The sequence below is a fragment of the Phocoena sinus genome, chromosome 3 (genome assembly GCF_008692025.1).
Source record: "Phocoena sinus isolate mPhoSin1 chromosome 3, mPhoSin1.pri, whole genome shotgun sequence".
NCBI classification, from domain to species: Eukaryota; Metazoa; Chordata; class Mammalia; order Artiodactyla; family Phocoenidae; genus Phocoena; species Phocoena sinus.
The window spans coordinates 167,830,132-167,855,229 of NC_045765.1; the positions used below are offsets into that span (position 1 = coordinate 167,830,132).

General features: G+C 39.5%; 1 protein-coding gene across 1 annotated transcript in view; it reads right to left on the reverse strand.

The window, feature by feature from the left end:
- The window catches only part of ADCY2 (adenylate cyclase 2), a 455,891-nt gene that overhangs the window by 133,794 nt on the left and 296,999 nt on the right, over positions 1-25,098 (reverse strand). Inside the window, exons 5-6 of the mRNA XM_032629124.1 lie at positions 7,917-8,065; positions 440-551 (exon numbers count right to left, since the gene is read on the reverse strand). Of these exons, the coding sequence (XP_032485015.1) occupies positions 440-551; positions 7,917-8,065 (261 nt within the window). The remainder of the gene's footprint in view (positions 1-439; positions 552-7,916; positions 8,066-25,098) is intronic.

The following is a 25,098-nucleotide window of genomic DNA, read 5'->3' on the forward strand; positions in this document are numbered from 1 at the left end:
CGTCCTATTTTAGGGATTTTCCCAGGATGCCATTTAACACTGTGAATATGTAATAGTTACAACTGGAGAGGAAATCATATTTCCAACTCCTTGACATCAAAATGCCTAAAAAGAGAATCTTAGAACAGCACAGGAGAGAGAGATGTGCAAATCAAATCTCATCATCTTGAATGTATTTATTATATGTGTGCTGAGTTATATATATGGAGAAGTTTTAAAAGTAGATGAAAAATATGCTAATTATATGCTATGACATCTCTCATTCCCAGTGTAGGTTTGAGATTTATCAGGGCTCGATGGCAAATAAATCCAACAAATCTACAAACAACATTCCTAAAGGATGCTTTTATGAAGAGGTAAAAAATTTATAAGGGACCAGAGAAAAAGTAAGCCCAAATTTTATATATCCTCAAAATAGAAGGCAATCACTAATACTCACCTTTGCAATTTGATCAAATTTTCCAAAGAGTTCATTCAGCATGTGGACCAGTTCTCCTGGGGAGCAGTCACTGGCCAGACGGGTGAACCCAACAATGTCCGCATAGAGGATACTGTGGGAACAAACCAGTGGGTGCCATATTTGCAAGTTGATATTCGTTAAGAAAGTAATGGTAGTTTTTCCCATGGAAAGAGTATAAGTTTTTACATTTTATAGTTTTGCAAAATGTCATTTCCCTGGGTATGGAATATATAAACATTTTGCTAAACTTTCCCATTAAATTTTTTTTTGATGTTAAATTTTTATAATTAAATCGTTGAAGAAAAAGTCATGCGATGCACGTTCTCTATTCTAGTCCTTTTTTACTGCTCACCTTTCTTCTCTCAGGGCTAGCCCCTCCCCACCTCTCTCATTTATGTGGTCTTCATCCTGACAGTACATTACAGTGTCATAATTCTGATATCAAAGGAGTATGCTTCTATTTGAATCATTACATGATTTTATATTATAAGGATTCCTATGTAGAAGAAGCAAAATAATAAAAGTCAAATCCTGTTTTTATTGTTTCAAAGAAAAAATTCTGGCTTCCTTACTACCTGCCAGGAGAACAGATACAGAACATCTTTCTAAAGCTCAGAGTTTGGTTTGGGGATGCATTAAACAAATAAGGACACCAACCAACATCCAATTACAGTGATAATAAGTGCTATAAAAGAAAACAGCAGAGTGCTGTAAGACAGAACAGTGGAGGTGATGAAGAGTCAGAGAAAGTCACTTAGGAAATGACAGTACAGCTTCCCTTCATGGGATGTACAGGCTGGGAGGGCAAATGTGAGATTCCTTAGAGTTGTGTATGTGTTTAGCTAACCTTGATGGGTCAGGATAGAGAAACTACAGCACCACTGTGTACATTACAAATTTACCTACACAATAACGTGTTTATGTTTTGTGTAAAGGACTAATAAAGAAGCCTAAAATTCTGGGTTCAGGTAGTGAATATGGTATGGTTTAAGATGGGCCATGAAACAAAAATAACTGCCAATTCACAAAATTTTATGAAATATAAAATTACCATATATAGGATCCAGCAATTCCACTCTTAGGTATATACCCAAAAGAGCTGAAAGCAGGAACTCAAACAGATATTCGTATACCCATGTTCACAGCAGCATTATTCATAAAATGGAACAAATGTCTATTGACATTTAAAGAAATGGATGGATGAAACTGTGGTGTATAATACAGTGGAATATTATTCAGTCTTTAAAAGAAATGAAATTCTGACAAATAACACAACCTGGATGAACCTTGAAGACATTAAATTGAGTGAAATAAGCCAGACTCAAAAGGACAAATATTATATGATTTCACTTATATGAAGTACTTAGACTAGCCCAACCATAGAGACAGAGAGTAGTATGGTGACTGCCAGAGTCTGGGGATGGGGCGTTGTTGTTTAGTGGGTATGGAGCTTCAGTTTGGGATGAAAAAAAAGTTCTGGACATGGATGTTGGTGATGGTTGCAGAACAGCATGGATGTATTTAGTGACACTGCACTGTACAATTTAAAATGGTTAAAATTGTAACTGCTATGTATATTTTACCACAATTAAAAAAAAGAAGTGTGGCAGCCATCAGCCTGGTCCCAGGCAGAACATGGCTTGATCTCTGCTGCTGGCAACACTCTGCTCCTCAGGCAAAGTACAAGGCTTGTGGCTTCACCTTGGAGGAAAGACTTGCTCCTCTGATGATGGACAGAAGCAGGGGGAGACCTCTGGTCCAGGGAAATCAGGGCTGCTGGGGCTTTTGTGCTCTCTATTCAGATGGTGCCATTAAACCATCCCTACTTCTCCTGTGCTCTCCTGCAGAGGCAGGGACCCACAGATGCTGAGCCATGGTCCAAGAGGAGGCATTACTCTCACTCAGAGGAAGATGCCCGATCCAGGCAGCATGGGAGGGAGAACGTGAGAACGAGTGGTTGACTCTACTTCTTGTTGACAACTTCCACAGTGTTTCCTGTATCAAGACATGTAGTGGGTGAAGGAGCCCAAGATGGGCTGAATGTACAGGTCTGAAGCTGGCCCTTTGGTTACTGGGCAGGAAGATGCAGACTGTATATGAGTAACTGGGACACAATGTACAAAGGGTTATGGAAGAGGAGATGCAGAACACTTTGGGGGTCACACAGGAAGGAAACCCGACCTAGACTTGGATCACATCACTACTTGAGAAAGACCACTCTGGCGGCAGCAACCTGGAGGTGGGCAGGTCAGTTAGAATCATATCCGGTACATCCTGGAGAGCCCTGTGGAAAGTCTATAAGTGGGGGAGATGGGGAGAACTGGACAGAGAGGGGAGATTTGTAGGAAGGAGAATGAATCAGGCTTTGTTAGGGATTAGATGTTGTGGGAAGTGTCTAGGAATAGAAAGTGCTGAGATAAAGCCCGGTTTCTGGCTGAGTACTGGGGCTGTACCTAGTGTACAAATCAAATCAAGCTTGCAGGAGAAGTTGACTAGCTCCACTTTGGTTGGGTTGAGTCTGAGGGTGGTGTCAGTGGGAGACCCAAGAAGAAGACCATTAGGTAGATGCTTATGGAAAACTACGGTTGAGTTCTGTGTCTTAGCATCATATAGATGGTCATTAAGTCCTGGGCGAGAGCTGGAGAGAACAGAGGAGTTAGGAGAGACCTGGAAATGCTTTCATTTACAGAACAGCCTAGATGTAGGGACGAGAAAACAATAAAGAAGACTGCAGGGAGAAAACAAAGGGGAAACAATGGCATGGAAACCCAAGGATGTAGAATTATTTAAGTGCAAAGACAAGGTGAATGGGACCAAGCATAACCATGTGGTCAATGAGATAGGATGCAGAGGAAGTTATATTCAGATTTGGGAACAAGACAACTGGTGGTGAACGTAGGAAGAATGAGTTCTGTGACATGGGGGAGGTTAATGTCAGAGGGTGGTGATTTGAGGAGGAGAGAAAATAAGGAAGTCTAGTTAGAGAGTGGAAAATTGTTCTAGAATCTGGGCTATGAAATTCATGGACATAATTTCAGAGTTGGAGGGTGGCACTGGATTCAGGGATTTATGTTTGTTTCCAAAGACTTGATGGATTTGTGAATGTTTCAGCACTAGTGGGAGGGATTCAGAGGAAGACAATGATTCAGAAGGCAACTGGTAGTTGCTACCTTCACATCTATAAATTCTTTTTCTTCTCCACTTCCTCCTCATCCTACTTATTACTATTATTATTATTGTTATTATATCAGTTAGTAAAGAGCTAGTCAATGTTATTAACAGAGAATAAATATTTCATTGAATCAAAGCAAAGCAAAACTAAAAGTTATCAACAGATCTTTTTGGTCGATCAACCTAATAATTCTCATTAAAAAACACCCTCAGTTACTGACTGAACTACCTGCATTAGCCAGGTATTTTATCTGCTTCTTTGTTTATTATACCTGCCCTGTTTCAGGAGGAAAAGGCCATATATTTTCATATTTCATTTAAAATTAATTGGTACTCCATGCTATCGAAGATTTTCCATTTTTAAGTTTTAAGAATTTAAGTTACTTTAGGATCCCAAATATGTTTGATGAATTTAAATTTAATACTGAAAACATATTCTACACAATCTCTGAAGACAGTTGAAGGTGCTTCACCAATCCTTTGCCTTAGATAAGTGTGTTAATCAGCTTCCAAGATGGCCCCAGTTATCCTCACCTCCCAGTACTCACACTCTTGTACTGTCCCTTCCCATAATGGGTAGGGCTGACTTGTGTAACCAATAGGATACTGCAGAAATGACCAGAAATGACGTTCAAAGGTTAGATCATAAAAGATATTGAAGCTTCCACCTGGACCCCTCCCTCTGCGGAAGCAAGCGGCCATGTTGTGAGGATACTCAAGCAAACTGTGAAGAGGCCCAATGATGAGGATCTGAGGCCTCCAGCCAACAGGAAGTTAACCTGTCCACCAGGTGGGAAGTCACATTGGGAACAGATTGCCCAGCAGCCTGCAGCCTCATGGGAAAGTCTATGCCAAAACCACCTGGGTAAGCTGCTCCCAAACTCCAACTCACAGATGTTGTGAGATGTTTATTGTTCTTTTTCTAAAAAAATTAGGTTATTTGTATTTTTATTGTTGAGCTGTAAATGTTCTTTATATATTCTGGATTCAAGTCCCTTATCAGATATATTATTGCAAATATTTTCTCCCATTCTATGGGTTCTTTTTTTTAAATGGGTCTTTTTTTTTTTTTTGAAGTATAGCTGATTTACAATGTTGTGTTAATTTATTCTATACAGCAAAATGATTCAGTTATATTCAGTTATATATATATATATATTCTTTTTCATATTTCTTTCCATATGGTTTGTCATAGGATATTGAATATAGTTCCCTGTGCTATACAGTAGGACCTTGTTGTTTATCCATTCTATGTATAATAGCTTGCCTCTGCTAATCTCAAACTCCCAGTCCTTCCCTCTTCCAACCCCCTTCCCCTTAACAATCACAAGTCTGTTCTGTATGTCTGTGAGTCTGTTTTTGTTTCATAGATATGTTGATTTGTATTGTATTTTAGATTCTACATGTAAGTGACATCATATGACAGTTGTCTTTCTCTGACTTACTTCACTTAGTGATAATCTCTAGGTCCATCCATGTTGCTGCAAATGGCATTATTTCATTTTTTATGGCTAAGTAATATTCCATTGTATATATGTACCACATCTTCTTTATCCATTCATCTGTCAATGGACATTTAGATTGCTTCCATGTCTTGGCTATTGTAAATGGTGCTGCAGTGAATATTGGGGTGCATGTATCTTTTTGAATTGTGTTTTTTTCCAGATATGTGCCCAGGAGTCAGATTGCTGGATTATATGGTAGCTCTATTTTTAGGTTTTTGAGGAACCTCCATACTGTTTTCCATAGTGGCTTCAACAATTTACATTCCTACCAACAATGTACGAGGGTTCCCTTTTCTCCACATCATCTCCAACATTTGTTATTTATAGACTTTTTGATGATGACCATTCTGATTGGTGTGTTTATTGTTCTTTAAAGAACAATATTGTTTATAGTTCTTTAAATTACCCACTAAGTTTTGGGGTAATTTGTTACACAGAAACTGATAACTAATACAGATATTATGCAGACAATTATCAACTGCTTGAGATTGGTTGTGTCTTCAGTCATTTTTACAGGTCTATTGTTCCCAGATTATATCACAACTATTTAAAGATAGTCTGTGATCCTATTTAGATAGACACATTTATCCTTACACATTTTGAATACCAATAAGTAACATAAAAATATTTCTGGAGATGAAAGTGGCATTGCTGATTTTCTTATAGTTAAGGCTGGAAAGAGCAATTTCTACTATAGTATATCCTGTCAGACACCATAAATGTTTTTTCTTTAATTATGTAGGTAAAATGCTTAAAAACCTAAATGCAGTCTAGTGTTTTAAATAATTTTATTCCTTTTTTTTTGGCTGCACTGGGTCTTCATTGTTGTGTGCAGGCTTTCTCTAGTTGTAGTGAGTGGGGGCTACTCTTTGCTGTGGTGTGTGGGCTTCTCATTGTGGTGGCTTCTCTTGTTGTAGAGCATGGGCTCTAGGCACACGGGCTTTGGTACTTGCAGCACGTGGGCTCAGTAGTTGCCACATGTGGGCCCTAGAGTGCATGGGCTTCAATAGTTGCGGCGCATGGGCTCAGTAATTGTGGCATGTGGGCTCTAGGATGCATGGGCTTCAGTAGTTGTGGTGTGTGGGCTCAGTAGTTGTGGCTCACAGGCTCTAGAGCACAGGCTTAGTAGTTGTGGTGCACGGGCTTAGTTGCTCCACAGCAAGTGGGATCTTCCCGGACCAGGGCTCGAACCTGTGTCCCCTGCATTGGCAGGAGGATTCTTAACCACTGCACCACCAAGGAAGTCCAGCTTTACTCCTTAATATGTATGAATGTTCTCTGTCTCGGTGTGTGTATATATATACATATATATATATGTATATATGTATATATATATGTATATATATATACATATGTATATACAAACACATAAATATATGCATATATACATACATACATATATATGTATATATACACACATAGTTCTTTCCTATTATTCCAAGAAAACAAAAGGTGGGGACTATAAAAAAATTTACTCCTGATTCCTCATTTATTCAATGTTTTTTCCTTAGTTCCTACTTGATATGCAACTTTTTTTCTCTTGTCTCCCTTTCAATGTGAATTTCTCATTGTATATTAGCTCTTTGCGTGCTTGGGCCATACCTTTTTCTAAAATCATGTGTTAAAATGCAATTTGTCTTAGCAATGCATAAATTAAGCTACAGTTAAATTTGTTTCTTAATAAACTTCAAAAATCCTTGAACTGAAGTAACCAGACAGAAGGCTGCATCACCCAATGGAAAAGGTCTGGACTTGAAGGCAAACAGCCCTATTACAATTCTAGATGATTCTAAACACACTTTAGTTTGTGTTTGTTGTTATTAAACTATTGAATGGGATGGGGGGGTGACTAAAGGAATAACATAATGAGTGAGGCACGCACAGGTTACTTATTGAGATAACCCAGCCAGAATAGCAATCACCACTGAAATGTAATCGAATGGATGAAAGGACAGCCCCCAGAGAAGTAGTGTCAGTAACGGGTGGGCATGGAGAACAGTGAGGACCAGGGCACCCACATGTGGAGAGGTCCCACACCACTGTAGCCAGAGATGGAGGGGATCACAGGAGGGAACACCCTCTCCAGACTGAAGTGAGGACCTGCACAGCTCCTCTCTAGAGCTCAGGGGAGAAGAGGTCCTATACCATCCTGCTTCCTGACCACAATCCCATGTTAGTTTTCCAGTTACTGGGAATCCAGGAATGGCTCCCTGGGAAGCATGGATGGCTGTGCCACTCTTGGAAAAGCAGTAACTTTCATTATAATTTAATTAAGGTGCATGTTGGTCCCCTATGATGCTGGGTACCAGCCATACCCTAGAAACCCATCATTCCTGATTGACAGCAGAACATCCAGCTTCCCTGGAAAGTGCTGGCTTCCCAAGGCCCTGCCCTTGCCAAGTCCACCTTGAGGAACCAGTCCCTGTGCCTAGAGCCCATGACTCTTTAATCTTACTGATACTGAGTCCTGGGTTTCAGGGACACAGTGAGCTCTGACCAAGGAGTTCCCAGAATAAGGGCCCCATTGTCCACTTCTCTCCCTTTTGTAATTGATGGTCACAAAATGCAATAAGTAGAGGAACCCGTTTTCTTATCTTAATGTGAAGGCCCAAGAGGCAGCACATGGGTAGGTGGAGTGATAATTACTCTACACGCAAAGGTAAACAGTTCCAAAGGACACATGAAACTGTAAGATTATGGGCTCCCAGTTAAATATGTCCCCCACCTGGCATACAGGCTCCCCAGACTTGCTGTGGAAGGAGAACAGAGCAGCAGCATACCTGACGTTGGTGTGCCGCTTGACGTACAGGTTGTGAAAGTTGTTGGTGTTTTCCATTTGGCCGGCTTTGGGGCCCTGCAGCCTCTGGATGATCTCGGCTTTCATCTCCATGGCTATGTGCGCTGGCAGCAGGGACAGCAGAAGCCGCTCCTGAAACCAGGTGTGGAAGGAAGACCAAGAGATGTTACACAACCAAGGTCACAGCCAAGTATCATCTGATATCAATACTGATTTGTAGTGGGGCTAATTTGAGGACTCTTTACAAGTTAAAATACAGATTCGAGAAATACATATTGAAAAAAATATAAAATTTTCTAAGGTCAGAGTGTGTTGTTATTTATTGAGTTCTAAGCATGTCTTTTTCAGTATGGAGAATAAAGGAAGGCATAGTTATTTCCCTGAGGGTATTATTTATCTATTTTGATTTTAAAGTAGTGAAGCAGAAATAATATTAAAATGCCAGAAACCAGTGGTCAGTCTAAGATACAAAACACTCATTTTCACCTGCTTGTTCATTTGCGAGATAAAGTACAAGCTTTATTGCACTTTTGAAAGTCAGCCCATATTCCACATTTCCTAAGTAAGAGTCACATATTTTCAAATATTTCATTTCCTCTGTGGTGACCATCCAATCCTCTTTAGTGCTTCTAAACTATTATAAAGACAGAGTCAGAAATATTAGCTTCTGAAAAAGACATCACCTATGAGAAACTATAGGTGGGACACAAAGAAATGATAACATATGAGATTTTCTTGTATTTTTAGTCTTTAAATTCAGTATATCTCGTACACAATAGCATGCAATATTACACATGCTTTAATCTGTATTTATTATAGTTAGAGTGGCAACTTTTCCATTCTCTTCAAGGAAACTATGCAATTTTTTGAGAAAAAGTATCATAGATGGCAATCTTTGCAAGTTGATATTCATCCTTGAGTGTTTTAAACATTAATCTATTACAGAAAACACCATATTCTTCAGGCATTGTGGATTTAGCTAGTGGTATTCAGTGTGTATAAACAAACATTTGTTGAATGCCAAGTTTCCTCCTTCTTCCACATTGCCTCTTTTTTTCTTTAAAAAAATTTCTTTTTGGTGGACAAAGTGGTGAGAGAGTAGAGGAAGGGGTGGGGAAGCTGAGCTTTGCTCACAGATTCACTGGTCCAGGTGTCTGTCCCCTGGGCCCACCCACAGTGCCCATCACTTTGGGGCTGTTGGGAACTTCCACCAAGGGAGCAGAGGGTAGGCCAGGAGTGCATCTTGATGAAGATGAAATGACCCTCACCACAGCCCATCCCCAGCCTGACCCAGGAAGACAGGTGCAAAGTCAACAGGAGACTCAGCGTGTGCCTGTGTAAGGTCTCAGTGCATGGTAGGGAGCGTTTCTCTATGAACTGGCATAACTGAGTGTTGATTGTTTGTTCATTCCTTCCGTCCCTCATTAACCCAATCAGAAAACATCCATCACTGCCCATTAAATGCCAGACCCCTTGATAAGCACTAATGGTAAATGCAAAGAAGAAGGGGACAGTGTCCCTAATATCATGTTGCTCATGATCCAGGAAAGGGCCCACCCACTGTGCATAGCTGTTAGATGAGGCTAGAAAGACAGGCTGGTGATTGGAGGAAGCCACGTGCCTGGGATCTGGGAAAAGAGGGGGAGCTAACAGACGAGGAGCACCTGCTATGCACCACACGCTCCCAGGAGCCACCTTCACGTGAACCAGTTGAATCAAAACAACAGCATCATCTGACTGGTATTGTTACCAACCTCCTTGCAACAGAGGCAAAAAGAAGCAGTTAGATAAAGGGCAGGGAGCTGACACTTGTCATAACACTTGTCACACACCAAAGGGAATTTTATTGGTACTTAAGAAAGAGAACACTTTTTATTTAATAATCATCTTTTCACTTTTTTGTTAAATTCCCCTTGATGTTTCCATTTAAATTAAGAAATGAAATGCAGAAATCAAAAATGTTTAATAAGGTAAATGTCCATATATACACCTGGGGAAATATAAATTAATAGGAACTGTACAAAACAAGGAGGCTAATGTCTAGTGTGGTCTAAAATATAACAGAATGAAACACACAATGGCAATAACACAAAAGATGAAATGGGAATCAATGGAATAAAAATGTTCTGAGGTCCTAGAATTGTGTGAGAAGTGGCAAAATAAAGCAATTGATGTTAGACTGTAGTAAGTCAAGAGTGGATGCAATTTCCACATCAGCAACAAAAAGTTTGAAAAAATGTATGACTAACAGGCTAACAGAGAAAATGGGAAAGGAATCCTTGATTAATCCAAAATAAGTCAATAAAGAAGAGTCAAAGAAAACTAAAAACAGGTGGGGCAAATAGAAACTAAATCATAAAGTGACAGTTATCAGCCTGTTGTGCCAGAAATTATATTAAAATTAATGGACTAAATATTCCAATTAATTGACTAATACTGTCAGATTGGACTGAAAAAAGACAAAATGTAACTCTAAACTACTCACAATAAACACACCTGAAATATAAGAATACAGAACTATCAGAAATTTAAAAAGATACACCAAAAAGAGATGAATTATAAAAACCTTAATAATAAAAGAAAAAGCAGTATACCTATACCAATATCAGAAAAGTACTGTAGATATTCCAGTCTTAAGGGAAAATATTGACAAGTCCACAAATTTTTTAGAATTTTTTTTTGGTGGGGGAAATACTACTAGATTTTATTGTGGACATTGGCAATATAACCCCTTACGTGGTTCCTTCCACTCAAAGAGACTGGTGGTATGAAGGGCAGTGAAGTGGGGGGCTTGTCTATTGCTTTACTTCTCAATTACTGCAGGAGTTCTTGGAAAGTAGCATTTTCCCTGCAGTTATTTGTTCAATGAATGAATGATCTGCTGTGCATTTCACCTGGGGCACAATAAAGAAAAATCTAATTTCAAAGTGGAGACCTGGGTAGACAGTGCTTATGATTTTTTTTTTTTTTCTTTTTCGTTGCAGTACGTGGGCCTCTCACTGTTGTGACCTCTCCCGTTGTGGAGCACAGGCTCCAGACGTGCAGGCTCAGCGGCCATGGCTCACAGGCCCAGCCACTCTGCGGCATGTGGGGCCTTCCCGGACCGGGGAACGAACCCGTGTACCCTGCATTGGCAGGCGGACTCTCAACCACAGTGCCACCAGGGAAACCCTGATTTAAAATCAGATTAATGACCTTTTATTTTTTTAAAAAAAACATCTTTATTGGAGTATAATTTCTTTAAAATGTTGTGTTAGTTTCTGCTTTATAACAAAGTGAATCAGGTATACATATACATATGTCCCCATATGTCTTCCCTCTTGCGTCTCCCTCCCTCCCACTCTCCCTATCCCACCCCTCTAGGTGGTCACAAAGCACTAAGCTGATCTCCCTGTGCTATGCGGCTGCTTCCCACTAGCTATCTATTTTACGTTTACTAGTGTATATATGTCCACACCACTCTCTGACTTTGTCCTACCTTACCCTTCCCCCCTCCCTGTATCCATAAGTCCATTCTCTAGTAGGTCTGTGTTTTTATTCCCATCTTGCCCCTAGGTTCTTCATGACTGTGTTTTACATTCCATATATGTTAGCATATGGTATTTGTTTTTCTCTTTCTGACTTCACACTGCATGACAGACTCTACGTCCATCCACCTCACTACAAATAACTCAATTTCGTTTCTTTTCATGGCTGAGTAATATTCCATTGTATATATGTGACACAACTTCTTTATCCATTCATCTGTCGATGGACACTTAGGTTGCTTCCATGTCCTGGCTATTGTAAATAGTGCTGCAAGGAACATTGTGGTACATGACTCCTTTTGAACTATGGTTTTCTCAGGGTATATGCCCAGTAGTAGGATTGCTGGGTCATATGGTAGTTCTATTTTAGTTTTTTCAGGAACCTACATACTGTACTCCACAGTGGCTGTATCACTGTACATTACCACCAACAGTGCAAGAGGGTTCCCTATTCTTCACACTCTCTCCAGCATTTATTGTTTGTAGAGTTTTTGATGATGGCCATTCTGACTGGTGTGAGATGATATCTCATTGTAGTTTTGATTTGCATTTCTCTAATAATTAATGATGTTGACCATTCTTTCATGTGTTTGTTGGCAATCTGTATACATTCTTTGGAGAAATGTCTATTTAGGTCTTCTGCCCATTTTTGGATTGGGTTGTTTGTTTTTTTGATATTGAGCTGCATGAGCTGCTTGTAAATTTTGGAGATTAATCCTTTGTCAGTTGCTTCATTTGCAAATATTTTCTCCCATCTGAGGGTTGTCTTTTGGTCTCTATTATGGTTTCCTTTGCTGTGCAAAAGCTTTTAAGTTTCATTAAGTCCCATTTGTTTATTTTTGTTTTTATTTCCATTTCTCTAGGAGGTGGGTCAAAAAGAAACTTGTCTGATTTATGTCATAGAGTACCCTGCCTGTTTTTCCTCTCAGAGTTTGATAGTTTCTGGCCTTAAATTTAGGTCCTGAATCCATTTTGAGCTTATTTTTGTGTATGGTGTTAGGGAGTGATCTAATCTCAGACTTTTATATGTACCTGTCCAGTTTTCCCAGCACCACTTATTGAAGAGGCTGTCCTTTCTCCAGTGTACATTCCTGCCTCCTTTATCAAAGATAAGGTGACCATATGTGCGTGGGTTTTTCTCTGGGTTTTCTATCCTGTTCCATTGATCTGTCTTTCTGTTTTTGTGCCAGCCAAATACTGTCGTGATTACTGTAGCTTTGTAGTATAGTCTGAAGTCAGGGAGCCTGATTCCTCCAGCTCCGTTTTTCGCTCTCAAGATTGCATTGGGTATTTGGGGTCTTTTGTGTTTCCAAACGAATTGTGAAATTTTTTGTTCTAGTTCTGTGAAAAATGCCAGTGGTAGTTTGATAGGGATTGCATTGAATCTGTAGATTGCTTTGGGTAATATAGTCATTTTCAGAATGTTGATTCTTCCAATCCAAGAACATGGTATATCTCTCCATCTATTTGTATCATCTTTAATTACTTTCATCAGTGTCTTATAATTTTCTGCATACAGGTCTTTTGTCTCCTTAGGTAGGTTTATTCCTAGATATTTTATTCTTTTTGTTGCAGTGGTAAATGGGAGTGTTTTCTTAATTTCACTTTCAGATTTTTCATCATTAGTGTATAGGAATGTAAAGATTTCTGTGCATTCATTTTGTATCCTGCTACTTTACCAAATTCATTGATTAGCTCTAGTAGTTTTCCAGTAGCATCTTTAGGATTCTCCATGTATAGTATCATGTCATCTGTAAAAAGTGACAGCTTTACTTCTTCTTTTCCAATTTGGATTCCTTTTATTTCTTTTTCTTCTCTGATTGCTGTGGCTAAAACGTCCAAAACTATGTTGAATAAGAGTGGTGAGAGTGGGCAACCTTGTCCTGTTCCTGATCTTAGTGGAAATGGTTTCAGTTTTTCACCACTGAGGACGAGGTGGCTGTGGGTTTGTCATATATGGCCTTTATTATGTTGAGGAAAGTTCCCTCTATGCCTACTTTCTGCAGGGTTTTTATCATAAATGGGTGTTGAATTTTGTCGAAAGCTTTCTCTGCATCTATTGAGATGATCATGTGGTTTTTCTCCTTCAATTTGTTAATATGGTTTATTACATTGATTGCTTTGCGTATACTGAAGAATCCTTGCATTCCTGGGATAAATCCAACTTGATCATGGCGTATGATCCTTTTTCTTGTGCTGTTGGTTTCTGTTTGCTAGTATTTTGCTGAGGATTTTTGCATCTATGTTCATCAGTGATATTGGCCTGTAGTTTTCTTTCTTTGTGACATCTTTGTCTGGTTTTGGTATCAGGGTGATGCTGGCCTCGTAGAATGGGTTTGGGAGTGTTCCTCCCTCTGCTATAGTTTGGAAGAGTTTGAGAAGGATTAGGTGTTAGGTCTTCTCTAAATGTTTGATAGAATTCGCCTGTGAAGCCATCTGGTCCTGGGCTTTTGTTGGAAGTTTTTAAATCACAGTTTCAATTGCAGTGCTCGTGAATGGTCTGTTCATATTTTCTATATCTTCCTGGTTCAGTCCCAGAAGGTTGTGCATTTCTAAGAATTTGTCCATTTCTTCCAGGTTATCCATTTTATTGGCATACAGTTGCTTGCAGTAGTCTCTCATGGTCCTTTGCATTTCTGCAGTGTCAGTTGTTACTTCTCCTTTTTCATTTCTAATTCTATTGATCTGAGTCTTCTCCCTTTTTTTCTTGATGAGTCTGGCTAATGGTTTATCAATTTTGTTTATCTTCTGAAAGAACCAGCTTTTAGTTTTATTGATCTTTGCTATTGTTTCCTTCATTTCTTTTTCATTCCTTTCTGATCTGATCTTTATTTCTTTCTGCTAACTTTGGGGGTTTTTGTTCTTCTTTCTCTAATTGCTTTAGGTGTAAGGTTACGTTGTTTATTTGAGATGTTTCTTGTTTCCTGATGTAGGATTGTATTGCTATAAACTTCCCTCTTAGAACTGCTTTTGCTGCATTCCATAGGTTTGGGGTCATCGTGTTTTTATTATCATTTGTTTCTAGGCATTTTTTTTATTTCCTCTGATTTCTCAGTGGTCTGTTGGTTATTAAGTAGTGTATTATTTAGACTCCATGTGTTTTTATTTTTTACAGATTTATTCCTGTAATTGAGATCTAGTATCATAGCATTGTGGTTGGAAAAGATATTTGATATGATTTCAATTTTCATAAATTTACCAAGGCTTGATTTGTGACCCAAGATATGATCTACCCTGGAAAATATTCCATTAGCATTTGAGAAGAATGTGTATTCTGTTGTTTTAGGATGGAATGCCCTATAAATCTCAATTAAGTCCATCTTGTTTAATGTACCATTTAAAGCTTGTGTTTCCTTATTTATTTTCATTTTGGATGAACTGTCCATTGGTGAAACTGGAATGTTAAAGTCCCCTACTTTGATTGTGTTACTTTCGATTTCCCCTTTTATGGCTATTAGTATTTGCCTTATGTATTGAGGTGCTCCTATGTTGGGTGCATAGATATTTACAATTGTTATATCTTCTTGTTGGATTGATCCCTTGATCATTATGTACTGTCCTTCTGTGTCTTCAACAGTCTTTGTTTTAAAGTCTATTTTGTCTGATATGAGAATTGCTACTCCAGCTTTCTTTTGATTTCTATTTTCATGGAATATCTTTTTCCCTACCCTCACTTTCAGTCTTTATGTGTCCCTAGGTCTGAAGTGGGTCCCTTGTAGACAGCATATATACAGGCCTTGTTTTTGTATCCATTCAGCCAGTCTATGTCTTTTGGTTGTAGCATTTAATCCATTTACATTTAAGGTAATTATCAATATGTATGTTCCTATTACCATTTTCTTAATTGTTTTGGGTTTGTTATTGTAGGTCTTTTCCTTTTCTTGTGTTTCCTGCCTAGAGAAGTTCCTTTAGCATTTGTTGTGAAACTGATTTGGTGGTGCTGAACTCTCTTAGCTTTTGCTTGTCTGTAAAGGTTTTAACTTCTCCATTAAATCTGAATAAGATCCTTGCTGGGTGGAGTAATCTTGGGTGTAGGTTTTTCTTCTTCATCACTTTAAATATGTCCTGCCACTCCCTTCTGGCTTGCAGAGTTTCAGCCGAAAGATAGCTGTTAACCTTATTGGGATTCCCTTGTGTGCTATTTGTTGTTTTTCCCTTGCTGCTTTTAATATGTTTTCTTTGTATTTAATTTTTGAAAGTTTGATTAATATGTGTCTTGGTGTGTTTCTCCTTGGATTTATCCTATATTGGCCTCTCTGTGCTTCCTCGACTTCATTAACTATTTCCTTTCCCATATTAGGGAAGTTTTCAACTATAATCTCTTCAAATATTTTCTCAGTCCCTTTCTTTTTCTCTTCTTTATCTGGGAACCCTATAATTTGAATGTTGGTGCATTTAATATTGTCCCAGAGGTCTCTGAGATTGTCCTCAAGTCTTTTCATTCTTTTTTCTTTATTTGGCTCTGCAGTAGTTATTTCCACTATTTTATCTTCCAGGTCACTTATCTGTCCTTCTGCCTCAGTTTTTCTGCTATTGATCCCTTCTGGAGAATTTTTCATTTCATTTATTGTGTTGTTCATCACTGTTTGTTTGCTCTTTAGTTCTTCTAGGTCCATGTTAAATGTTTCTTGTATTTTCTCCATTCTATTTCCATGATTTTGGATCATCTTTACCATCATTATTCTGAATTCTTTTTCAGGTAGACTGCCTACTTCTTCATTTGTTAGGTCTGTTGGGTTTTTGCCTTGCTCCTTCATCTGCTGTGTGTTTCTCTGTCTTCTCATTTTGCTTAACTTACTGTGTTTCGGGTCTCCTTTTTGCAGGCTGCAGGTTCGTAGTTCCCGTTGTTTTTGGCGTCTGTCCCCAGTGGCTAATGTTTGTTCAGTGGGCTGTGTAGTCTTCCGGGTGGAGGGGTCTAGTGCCTGTGTTCTGGTGGATGAGGCTGGATCTTGCCTTTTTGGTGGGTATGTCCACGTCTGGTGGTGTGTTTTGGCGTGTCTGTGGCATTATTATGGGTTTAGGCAGCCTGTGTGCTAATGTATGGGTTTGCGTTCCTGTCTTGCTAGTTGTTTGGCATAGGGTGTCCTGCACTGTAGCTTGCTGGTCATTGAGTGGAGCTGAGTCTTGGCGTTGAGATGGAGATCTCTGGGAGATTTTCGTTGTTTGATATTACGTGGAGCTGGGAGGTCTCTTGTGGACCAGTGTCCTGAGCTTGACTCTCCCACCTCAGAGGCACAGCCCTGATGCCTGGCTGGAGCACCAAGAGCCTGTCATTCACACGGTTCAGAATAAAAGTGAGAAAAAAAAGAAAGCAAGAATGAAGAAGATAAAATAAAATAAAGTTATTAAAATAAAAAATAATTTTTTTTAAAAAAATTTAAGTAATAAAAAGTTTTATAAAAAGGAAAGAAAGAACGAGGAGAGCTGCCAAACCAAAAACCAAATCCACCAATGATAACAAGTGTGAAAAACTGTACTAAAAAAATACCCCCAAAACAGACAGACAAAACCCTAGGACAAATGACAAAAGCAATGCTATAGAGACAAAAATCACACACAGAAGCATCCACATCCACATAAAAAGAGGAAAAGGGGAAAAAAAAAAAATATATATATATATATATATATATATATATCGTTGTTCTCAAAGTCCACCTCCTCAGTTTAGGATGATTCGTTGTTTGTTCAAGTTTTCCACAGATGCAGGGTACATCAAGTTGATTGTGGAGATTTAATCCTCTGCTCTTGAGGCTGCGGTGAGGGATTTCCCTTTCTCTTCTTTGTTCGCACAGCTCCCGGGGCTTAGCTTTGGATTTGGACACGCCTCTGCATGTAGGTCCCCAAAGGGCGTCTGTTCTTCGCTCAGACAGGACTGGGTTAAAGGAACAGCTGCTTCGGGGGCTCTGCCTCACTCAGGCTGGGGGAAGGGAGGGGTACGGAGTGCGGGGCGAGCCTGCGGCGGCAGAGGCCAGCATGACGTTGCACCAGCCTGAGGCGCACCATGCATTCTCCCGGGGAAGTTGTCCCTGGATCCTGGGACCCTGGCAGTGGCAGGCTGCACAGGCTCCCTGGAAGGGAGGTGTGGATAGTGACCTGTGCTTGCACACAGGCTTCTTGGTTACGGCAGCAGCAGCCTTAGCTTCTCTTGCCCATCTCTGGGGTCCATGCTGTTAGCCGTGGCTTGCGCCCGTCTCTGGAGCTCCTTTAAGCGGCGCTCTGAATCCCCTCTCCTCACGCACCAGGAAACAAAGAGGGAAGAAAAAGTATTTTGCCTCTTCGGCAAATCCAGACTTTTCCCCGGACTCCCTCCCGGCTAGCCGTGGCGCACTAGCCCCTTCAGGCTGTGTTCACGCTGCCAACCCCAGTCCTCTCCCTGCACTCCGACTGAAGCCCGAGCCTCAGCTCCCAGCCCCGCCTGCCCCGGCGGATGAGCAGACAAGCCTCTCGGGCTGGTGAGTGCTGGTCGGCACCGATCCTCTGTGCAGGAATCTCTCCGCTTTGCCCTCCGCACCCCTGTGGCTGCGCTCTCCTCTGCGGCTCCGAAGCTTCCCCCCTCTGCCACCTGCAGTCTCTGCCCGCAAAGGGCCTTCCTAGTGTGTGGAAACCTTTCCTCCTTCAAAGCTCCCTCCCACTGGTGCGGGTCCCGTCCCTATTCTTTTGCCTCTGTTTATTCTTTTTTCTTTTGCCCTACCCAGGTACGTGGGGAGTTTGTTGCCTTTTGGGAGGTCTGAGGTCTTCTGCCAGCATTCAGTAGGTGTTCTGTAGGAGTTGTTCCACATGCAGATGCATTTCTGATGTATTTGTGGGGAGGAACGTGATCTCCACATCTTTCTCTTCTGTAATTGAGATCAGAAGCTCCACCCTAATGACCTTCTTGGTCATAAATACCAGGCCTGGGCAAAATCTGGATCAGTGATTTTCATACAAAGGGAAATTTAACTACTCTGCAAAATAACGCAGTGATTACTTTGGGTTTTTCTCTCTGGCAGACAATGATACTGTTGGTATGGGAGAGGTGTGAAAGACTCATTCAGGGGAAGGGGAGACCCCAGCTTCACATCAGCAGGCTGCATCCAAGGAAAAAGAGAACATTCAAAGTGTCTCCAGGTTGGAAAATTGTTGGTAAACATTGGCAACCACTTGAAATTGAATTTTGATTTGATTTGTATTCTGAGCTCGAATTCCCTTCTGTTATTCTCCAAATTTCATTAATGATCTAACAATATAGCAGCGTCATGTTAGCTGAAAGGTGACAAGGTGAGTTCAAATTTTGGGCTAGAGCAAAATGTGTGAGACTTCTCTGCATGCGACGGGGCCAAGATAAGCAAAAGCAGGAGGATGGAAAATAACTGAGGTCAAAAATAGAGTAAGAAATCAAGTAATGTTTTGGTTTGTCAACAGAACAAGTGACCCCAGAAAAATGGAGCCACTTGGAACTCAGATTACCAAGAAATTACTAATGACGTGAAAAATAGATGTCCATATTTTAAAACTTAGAAGACAGGCTGTGTCCTTGTTACACACAAATTGAGAGTTCAATACATTTGGTTGATGATCTAGTGTCTATACAATTCTGCTCCCTCTCTGATCTCAGAACCCACATGGAAAGACAGTGGGATTTATTTTTAAAATCAATGGCACTTTACTACCTTTTGTAAATCTTAATACAAAGAGCTGTTCCATCATCTCCTCATCTTTCACTACCCACCTGACAAATACATCTATTTGCCACTTATTGTCATTTTTCTGTGTTTTGGCTTCCACGACCAACCAGATGGTTAGACATTTGGGAAGTCTGAAGGTCATAAAACATGTGATACATCCAAGGAACTACTTAGACAACAAGACAACAGACTTTGTCCCTTAAAGTTTGGAACTGAGTTATGCTAATGTTGCATTCACTTAATTCTATTCTGGTAGCTATTGAACACACTGTATGTACTGAGTAACCCTGTATGGGATGATCTCTGTTTCTCTTTCTGCTTATTGATCAGTGTATTGCATCATTGGATGTGAAGTCAAAATATTATAAAGCGCTCATAATGTTCAAAATCTATTTAAACAAAGAGAGGAAACCTATTGAGGAAAGTATGGGCTGCTGTCAACAAAATCAGAAGACCTGTCTGGTCACCCTCTCAGACATGATCAAAGCAGTCGCAGATGAGAGCAAAAGGAGGCATGTTACTGAGAGTGCCATCAAATCTCTGTCATAAAGCAAGTAGATACTGAATACAAATTTGTTAACTTTGAAAAGAGTGACAAGAAGTGTTGGCATGTAGGAATAACAGATTATGAATCTGGTCTAGGCTATATGTTTAGAAATCTCAATGGAATCTGTGTCTACAGTGATGTCTGATGATTAGCTTAAGTAGATTAAAACCAATTTTGTACCATCTGATGGGTGATGGAAGAGTCAAGGGCTAAGAAAAAACAAAACGCATAAGGTCACAATGCTTAGTTGACATCGTTCTGCATTATTACCATGTGATGATAACCTGAGTGTCCACGTGGATTCGGTGCAGTCAGTCGACTCTCCCAATGTTTATATTCATTTCTAGTTATGCTTTCTGGAGCCAATGTTGTCGGTGTCCTAACCATATTCCTTCTACCTTCCTTGGAGGTCACCTGAAGCCTGTTCCTTTCTAAATCTACAGTTTCCTGTGCCTCAACCAATGAGAAAGTAATTGGTGGATGTTAAAAAAAAAATCATTTATAAAATGATGGATAAATACCCCAGTTTCTGCACCCACACCCCTCAGTGGGCAGGTCTGAGCATCTTCCACACTTCCCTTGGAGGGTCTCCAGATGGACTGAGCCCCTGTTTCCAGTTGCCCCTTTCAGGAGCTGGAGCGGGACCCTCCCTGGTCCACTCACGCTGCCACCTGGAACCACTTCCCAACTAAATGTCCACACCCACATCCTTGCCTTAGGGCTGCTTGGGGCAAACCTAATGGAGACATTTCTAAACATCTTCTCTCTTCTGCCTACATTCTGTAATAAGAATACACTAAACCCCAAAGCACACAGAGCCAGCTTTTCCTGAAAGACAGATTTTATGAACAAAAAAGATGAATCAAATATAGTAATTCTCTTTCATGCCCATAACTTCATTTAATAACCAAATGTAAACCATGATCTTCATTTTAGCCCCACATGTAGACAGATGACTGGTTTTTTATAGGTAGTTTGAAAAGTACAGGAAATCAACTCCATATGTTGTGTAAACCAAATTTTTCTTTTTCTGTGTGTGTTAAGAATTTGTGTGAAGGTTGAATGGAATAAAGATTTTGGTAATAGCCAACCAGCCTAAGGAAAGGACCCATGGCTTCTCCACTATCATGTGATTCTGGTACCACTGGTGGATGGCAAGACCTGTGACCAGAGTCCATGGACAGGATCCATGCTCTGGGGTCTGCACATCTCCTCTTGGTGATCACAGAATTGGGTATTGGGGTAAGCCTTAAATAAAAGCCTGTACTCAAATGTGGTAAATCAAGTCACTTTTAAATATGTCTTTCTTCCATTATAAAATGCTTTGCTCTGAAAGAAAAGCCCAATATTATGGGACACATGGTAAATTTCAACTCAGTTCATAATCTGACAAGGTTAATATTTCCATTAATATTTCAGCTTTTTGCTAATATAGCTGTGTACCCTGCCAAATTATCTGAAAGCAACACACAAACTTCAGTGTTTAATATACTGGATATGACTTAGCTACATTACCTCCAAATACATTGGAGAAATTTCTTAAGGGGACTTTTGGAAAATCAAGTTGTCACAAAACTGATTGATATACACCATTGCTATTTCTTTCTCTTGCTACAAAAGATTGTCTACATACAGAGAATCTGGATAATTCCAGACTATTCAAAGGTTATCCAGTGAACAGCTTGACCTTGGTTTGAGAGTTCCATTTTAACACAACCCTTTTTTTCCTAGAACTTGTTCTTTTAAATTGTGCCTCAGAGAAAAGCTACAGAGCTTGTAACTTTCAACATACTACTGCTCAAAATTCAGGACACTCTGCACTACAAAGCATTTCTAATATAATGAAACAAAGCAGATATTTAACGTTATATTTATGCTACTTTTGAGATTATTTTGGTTGATAAGAAAATCCAATTTAAGCAAAGATAAATTGTACTTAAATTATGAGCTAAGATATAGAGATGTACATTATATCCTGTTCCTGCATTAAACCATGCATGTAATAAATATTTAAACCTGCTGTATTTTTCAAAAGGGAGGATGACAGGGCCATGCTTTTTTTTTTATAAGAATTAAGATTGTTTTCTCTTTCCAAATTCTTATTTCTATTTAGTTCTTACTTTAAGTGAAATTCAATTACATCAGGATGCCAAAACAATTCAATAAACAGAAGGGATATTGTTATGTATTTTTCTTCTCCCAATAGAAAGTAACTACCAGAAGAAACAGACACCAGATCCCTAAGCAGCCACTGTGTTACATGTGGTGCTGAGGAGACAGATGATGTTATTCAATATTTTCCTGCAGTATAAAAGGACCAGGTATCCACTCAGAGTCAAATGCTGAAAACTCTGTACTTCGAAAATACCTGCCAGGGATGTGCATATATACCAGTATCTTCCCTCAGCTGTATCTTCTCTTGCAGCCAGCTTCATGCTTGCGGGTCTCTGAGAAGAAGCATCCTCCACTGGCACCAACCTCTATCACTTGCACATCTCTGAAGATAAGGTCTAGTAACAACTGCTATTGCCACTGTTTCTTGTTATAAAATTTAGTTTCTTTCTCTTAGGTCCATCTTTAGAAACTTTGCTTTACATCAATCAAATCAGAACACATTTAATACTATTTGAGAGGCCTTGCTTTATCTTTCTTTGACTTTTACAAAAAAGTCAGTAGTCATATTTATGTATGATGGAAAGTAGCAGTACTTTAGATTAGAAATAGCACCTAGGTAAGAGTATATATGAGTCCTTCCCTTTCTCTGTCACTACATAGAAGACCTCAATTAAATCACTCCAGCCTAAGACTATACTTTCAGGGATCATTTCTATAGATAACAAATGGCGAAAATCTCCCAGAGATCTCCATCTCAACACCAGCACCCAGCTTTGCTCAAAGACCAGCAAGCTACAGTGCTGGACACCCTATGCCAAACAACTAGCAAGACAGGAACACAATGCCACCCACTAGCAGAGAGGCTGCCTAAAATCATAATAAGTCCACCAATACCCCAAAACACACCACCAGATGTGGACCTGCCCACCAGAAAGACAGGATCCAGCCTCATCCACCAGAACACAGGCACTAGTCCCCTCCACCAGGAAGCCTACACAATCCACTGAACAAACCTTAGCTACTGGGGACAGACACCAAAAAAAAAAAAAAAAAAAACGGGAACTACGAACCTGCAGCCTGCAAAAAGGAGACCCCAAACACAGTAAGATAAGCAAAATGAGAAGACATAAAAAAACACAGCAGATGAAGGAGCAAGATAAAAATCCACCAGACCTAACAAATGAAGAGGAAATAGGCAGTCTACCTGAAAAAGAATTCAGAATAATGATAGTAAAGATCATCCAAAATCTTGGAAATAGAATGGACAAAATGCAAGAAACATTTAACAAGGAACTAGAAGAACTAAAGATGAAACAAACAATGATGAACAACATAATAAATGAAATTAAAAATACTCTAGATGGGATCAATAGCAGAATAACTGTGACAGAAGAATGGATAAGTGACCTGGAAGATAAAATAGTGGAAATAACTACTGCAGAGAAGAATAAAGAAAAAAGAATGAAAAGAACTGAGGACAGGCTCAGAGACCTCTGGGAAAACATTAAACGCACCAACATTTGAATTATAGGGGTTCCAGATAAAGAAGAGAAAAAGAAAGGGACTGAGAAAATATTTGAAGAGATTATTATAGTTGAAAACTTCCCTAACATGGGAAACAAAATAGTTAATTAAGTCCAGGAATCACAGAGAGTCCCATACAGGAAAAATCCAAGGAGAAATATGCCAAGACACATATGAATCAAACTGTCAAAAATTAAATACAAAGAAAACATATTAAAAGCAGCAAGGGAAAAACAACAAATAACACACAAGGGAATCCCCATAAGGTTAACAGCTGATCTTTCAGCAGAAACTCTGCAAGCCAGAAGGGATTGGCAGGACATATTTAAAGTGATGAAGGAGAAAAACCTGCAACCAAGATTACTCTATTCAGCAAAGACCTCATTCAGATTTGATGGAGAAATTAAAACCTTTACAGACAAGCAAAAGCTGAGAGAGTTCAGCACCACCAAAACAGCTTTACAAAAAATGCTAAAGGAACTTCTCTAGACAAGAAACACAAGAGAAGGAAAAAACCTACAATAACGAACCCAAAACAATTAAGAAAATGGGAATAGGAACATACATAATTACCTTAAATGTAAATGGACTAAAAGTTCCCACCAAAAGACACAGGTTGACTGAATGTATAAAAAAACAAGACCCAGGGCTTCCCTGGTGGAGCAGTGGTTGAGAGTCTGCCTGCCAATGTAGGGGACGCAGGTTCGTGCCCTTGTCTGGGAAGATCCCACGTGCTGCGGAGTGGCTGGGCCTGTGAGCCATGGCTGCTGAGCCTGTGTGTCTGGAGTCTGTGCTCCACAACGGGAGAGGCCACATCAGTGAGAGGCCTGCATACCGCTAAAGAAAAAAAAAAACAAAAAAACAAAAAACAAGACCCATATATATGCTGTCTACAAGAGACCCACTTCAGACCTAGAGACACATACAAACTGAAAGTGAGCAGATGGAAAAATATATTCCATGCAAATGCAAACCAAAAGAAAGCTGGAGTAGCAAGTCTCATATTAGACAAAATAGACTTTAAAATAAAGACTATTCAAGAGACAAAGAAGGACACTACATAAAGATCAAGGGATCGATCCAAGAAAAAGATATAACAATTGTAAATATTTATGCACCCAACATATGAGCACCTCAATACAGAAGGCAAGCACTAACGGCCATAAAAGGGGAAATTGACAGTAACACATTCATAGTAGGGGACTTTAACACCCCACTTTCACCAATGGACAGATGATCCAAAATGAAAATAAATAAGGAAACACAAGCATTAAATGATACATTAAACGAGATGGATTTAATTGATATTTATAGGACATTCCATCCAAAAACAACAGAATACACATTTTTCTCAAGTGCTGATGAAACATTCTCCAGGATAGATCATATCTTGGGTCACAAATAAAGCCTTGGTAAATTTCAGAAAACTAAAATTGTATCAAGTATCTTTTCTGACCACAGTGCTATGAGACTAGATATCAACTACAGGAAAAGATCTGTAAAAAATACAGAAAAATACACTACTTAATAACGAAGTGATCACTGGAGAAATCAAAGAGGAAACAAAATACCTAGAAACAAATGACAATGGAGACACGATGACCCAAAACCTATGGGATGCAGCAAAAGCAGTTCTAAGAGGGAAGTTTTTTTTTTTTTTTTTTTTTTTTTTTTTTTTTTTTTTAAGAGGGAAGTTTATAGCAATACAATCCTACCTTAAGAAACAGGAAACAACTCGAATAAACAACCTAACCTTTCACCAAAAGCAATTAGAGAAAGAAGAACAAA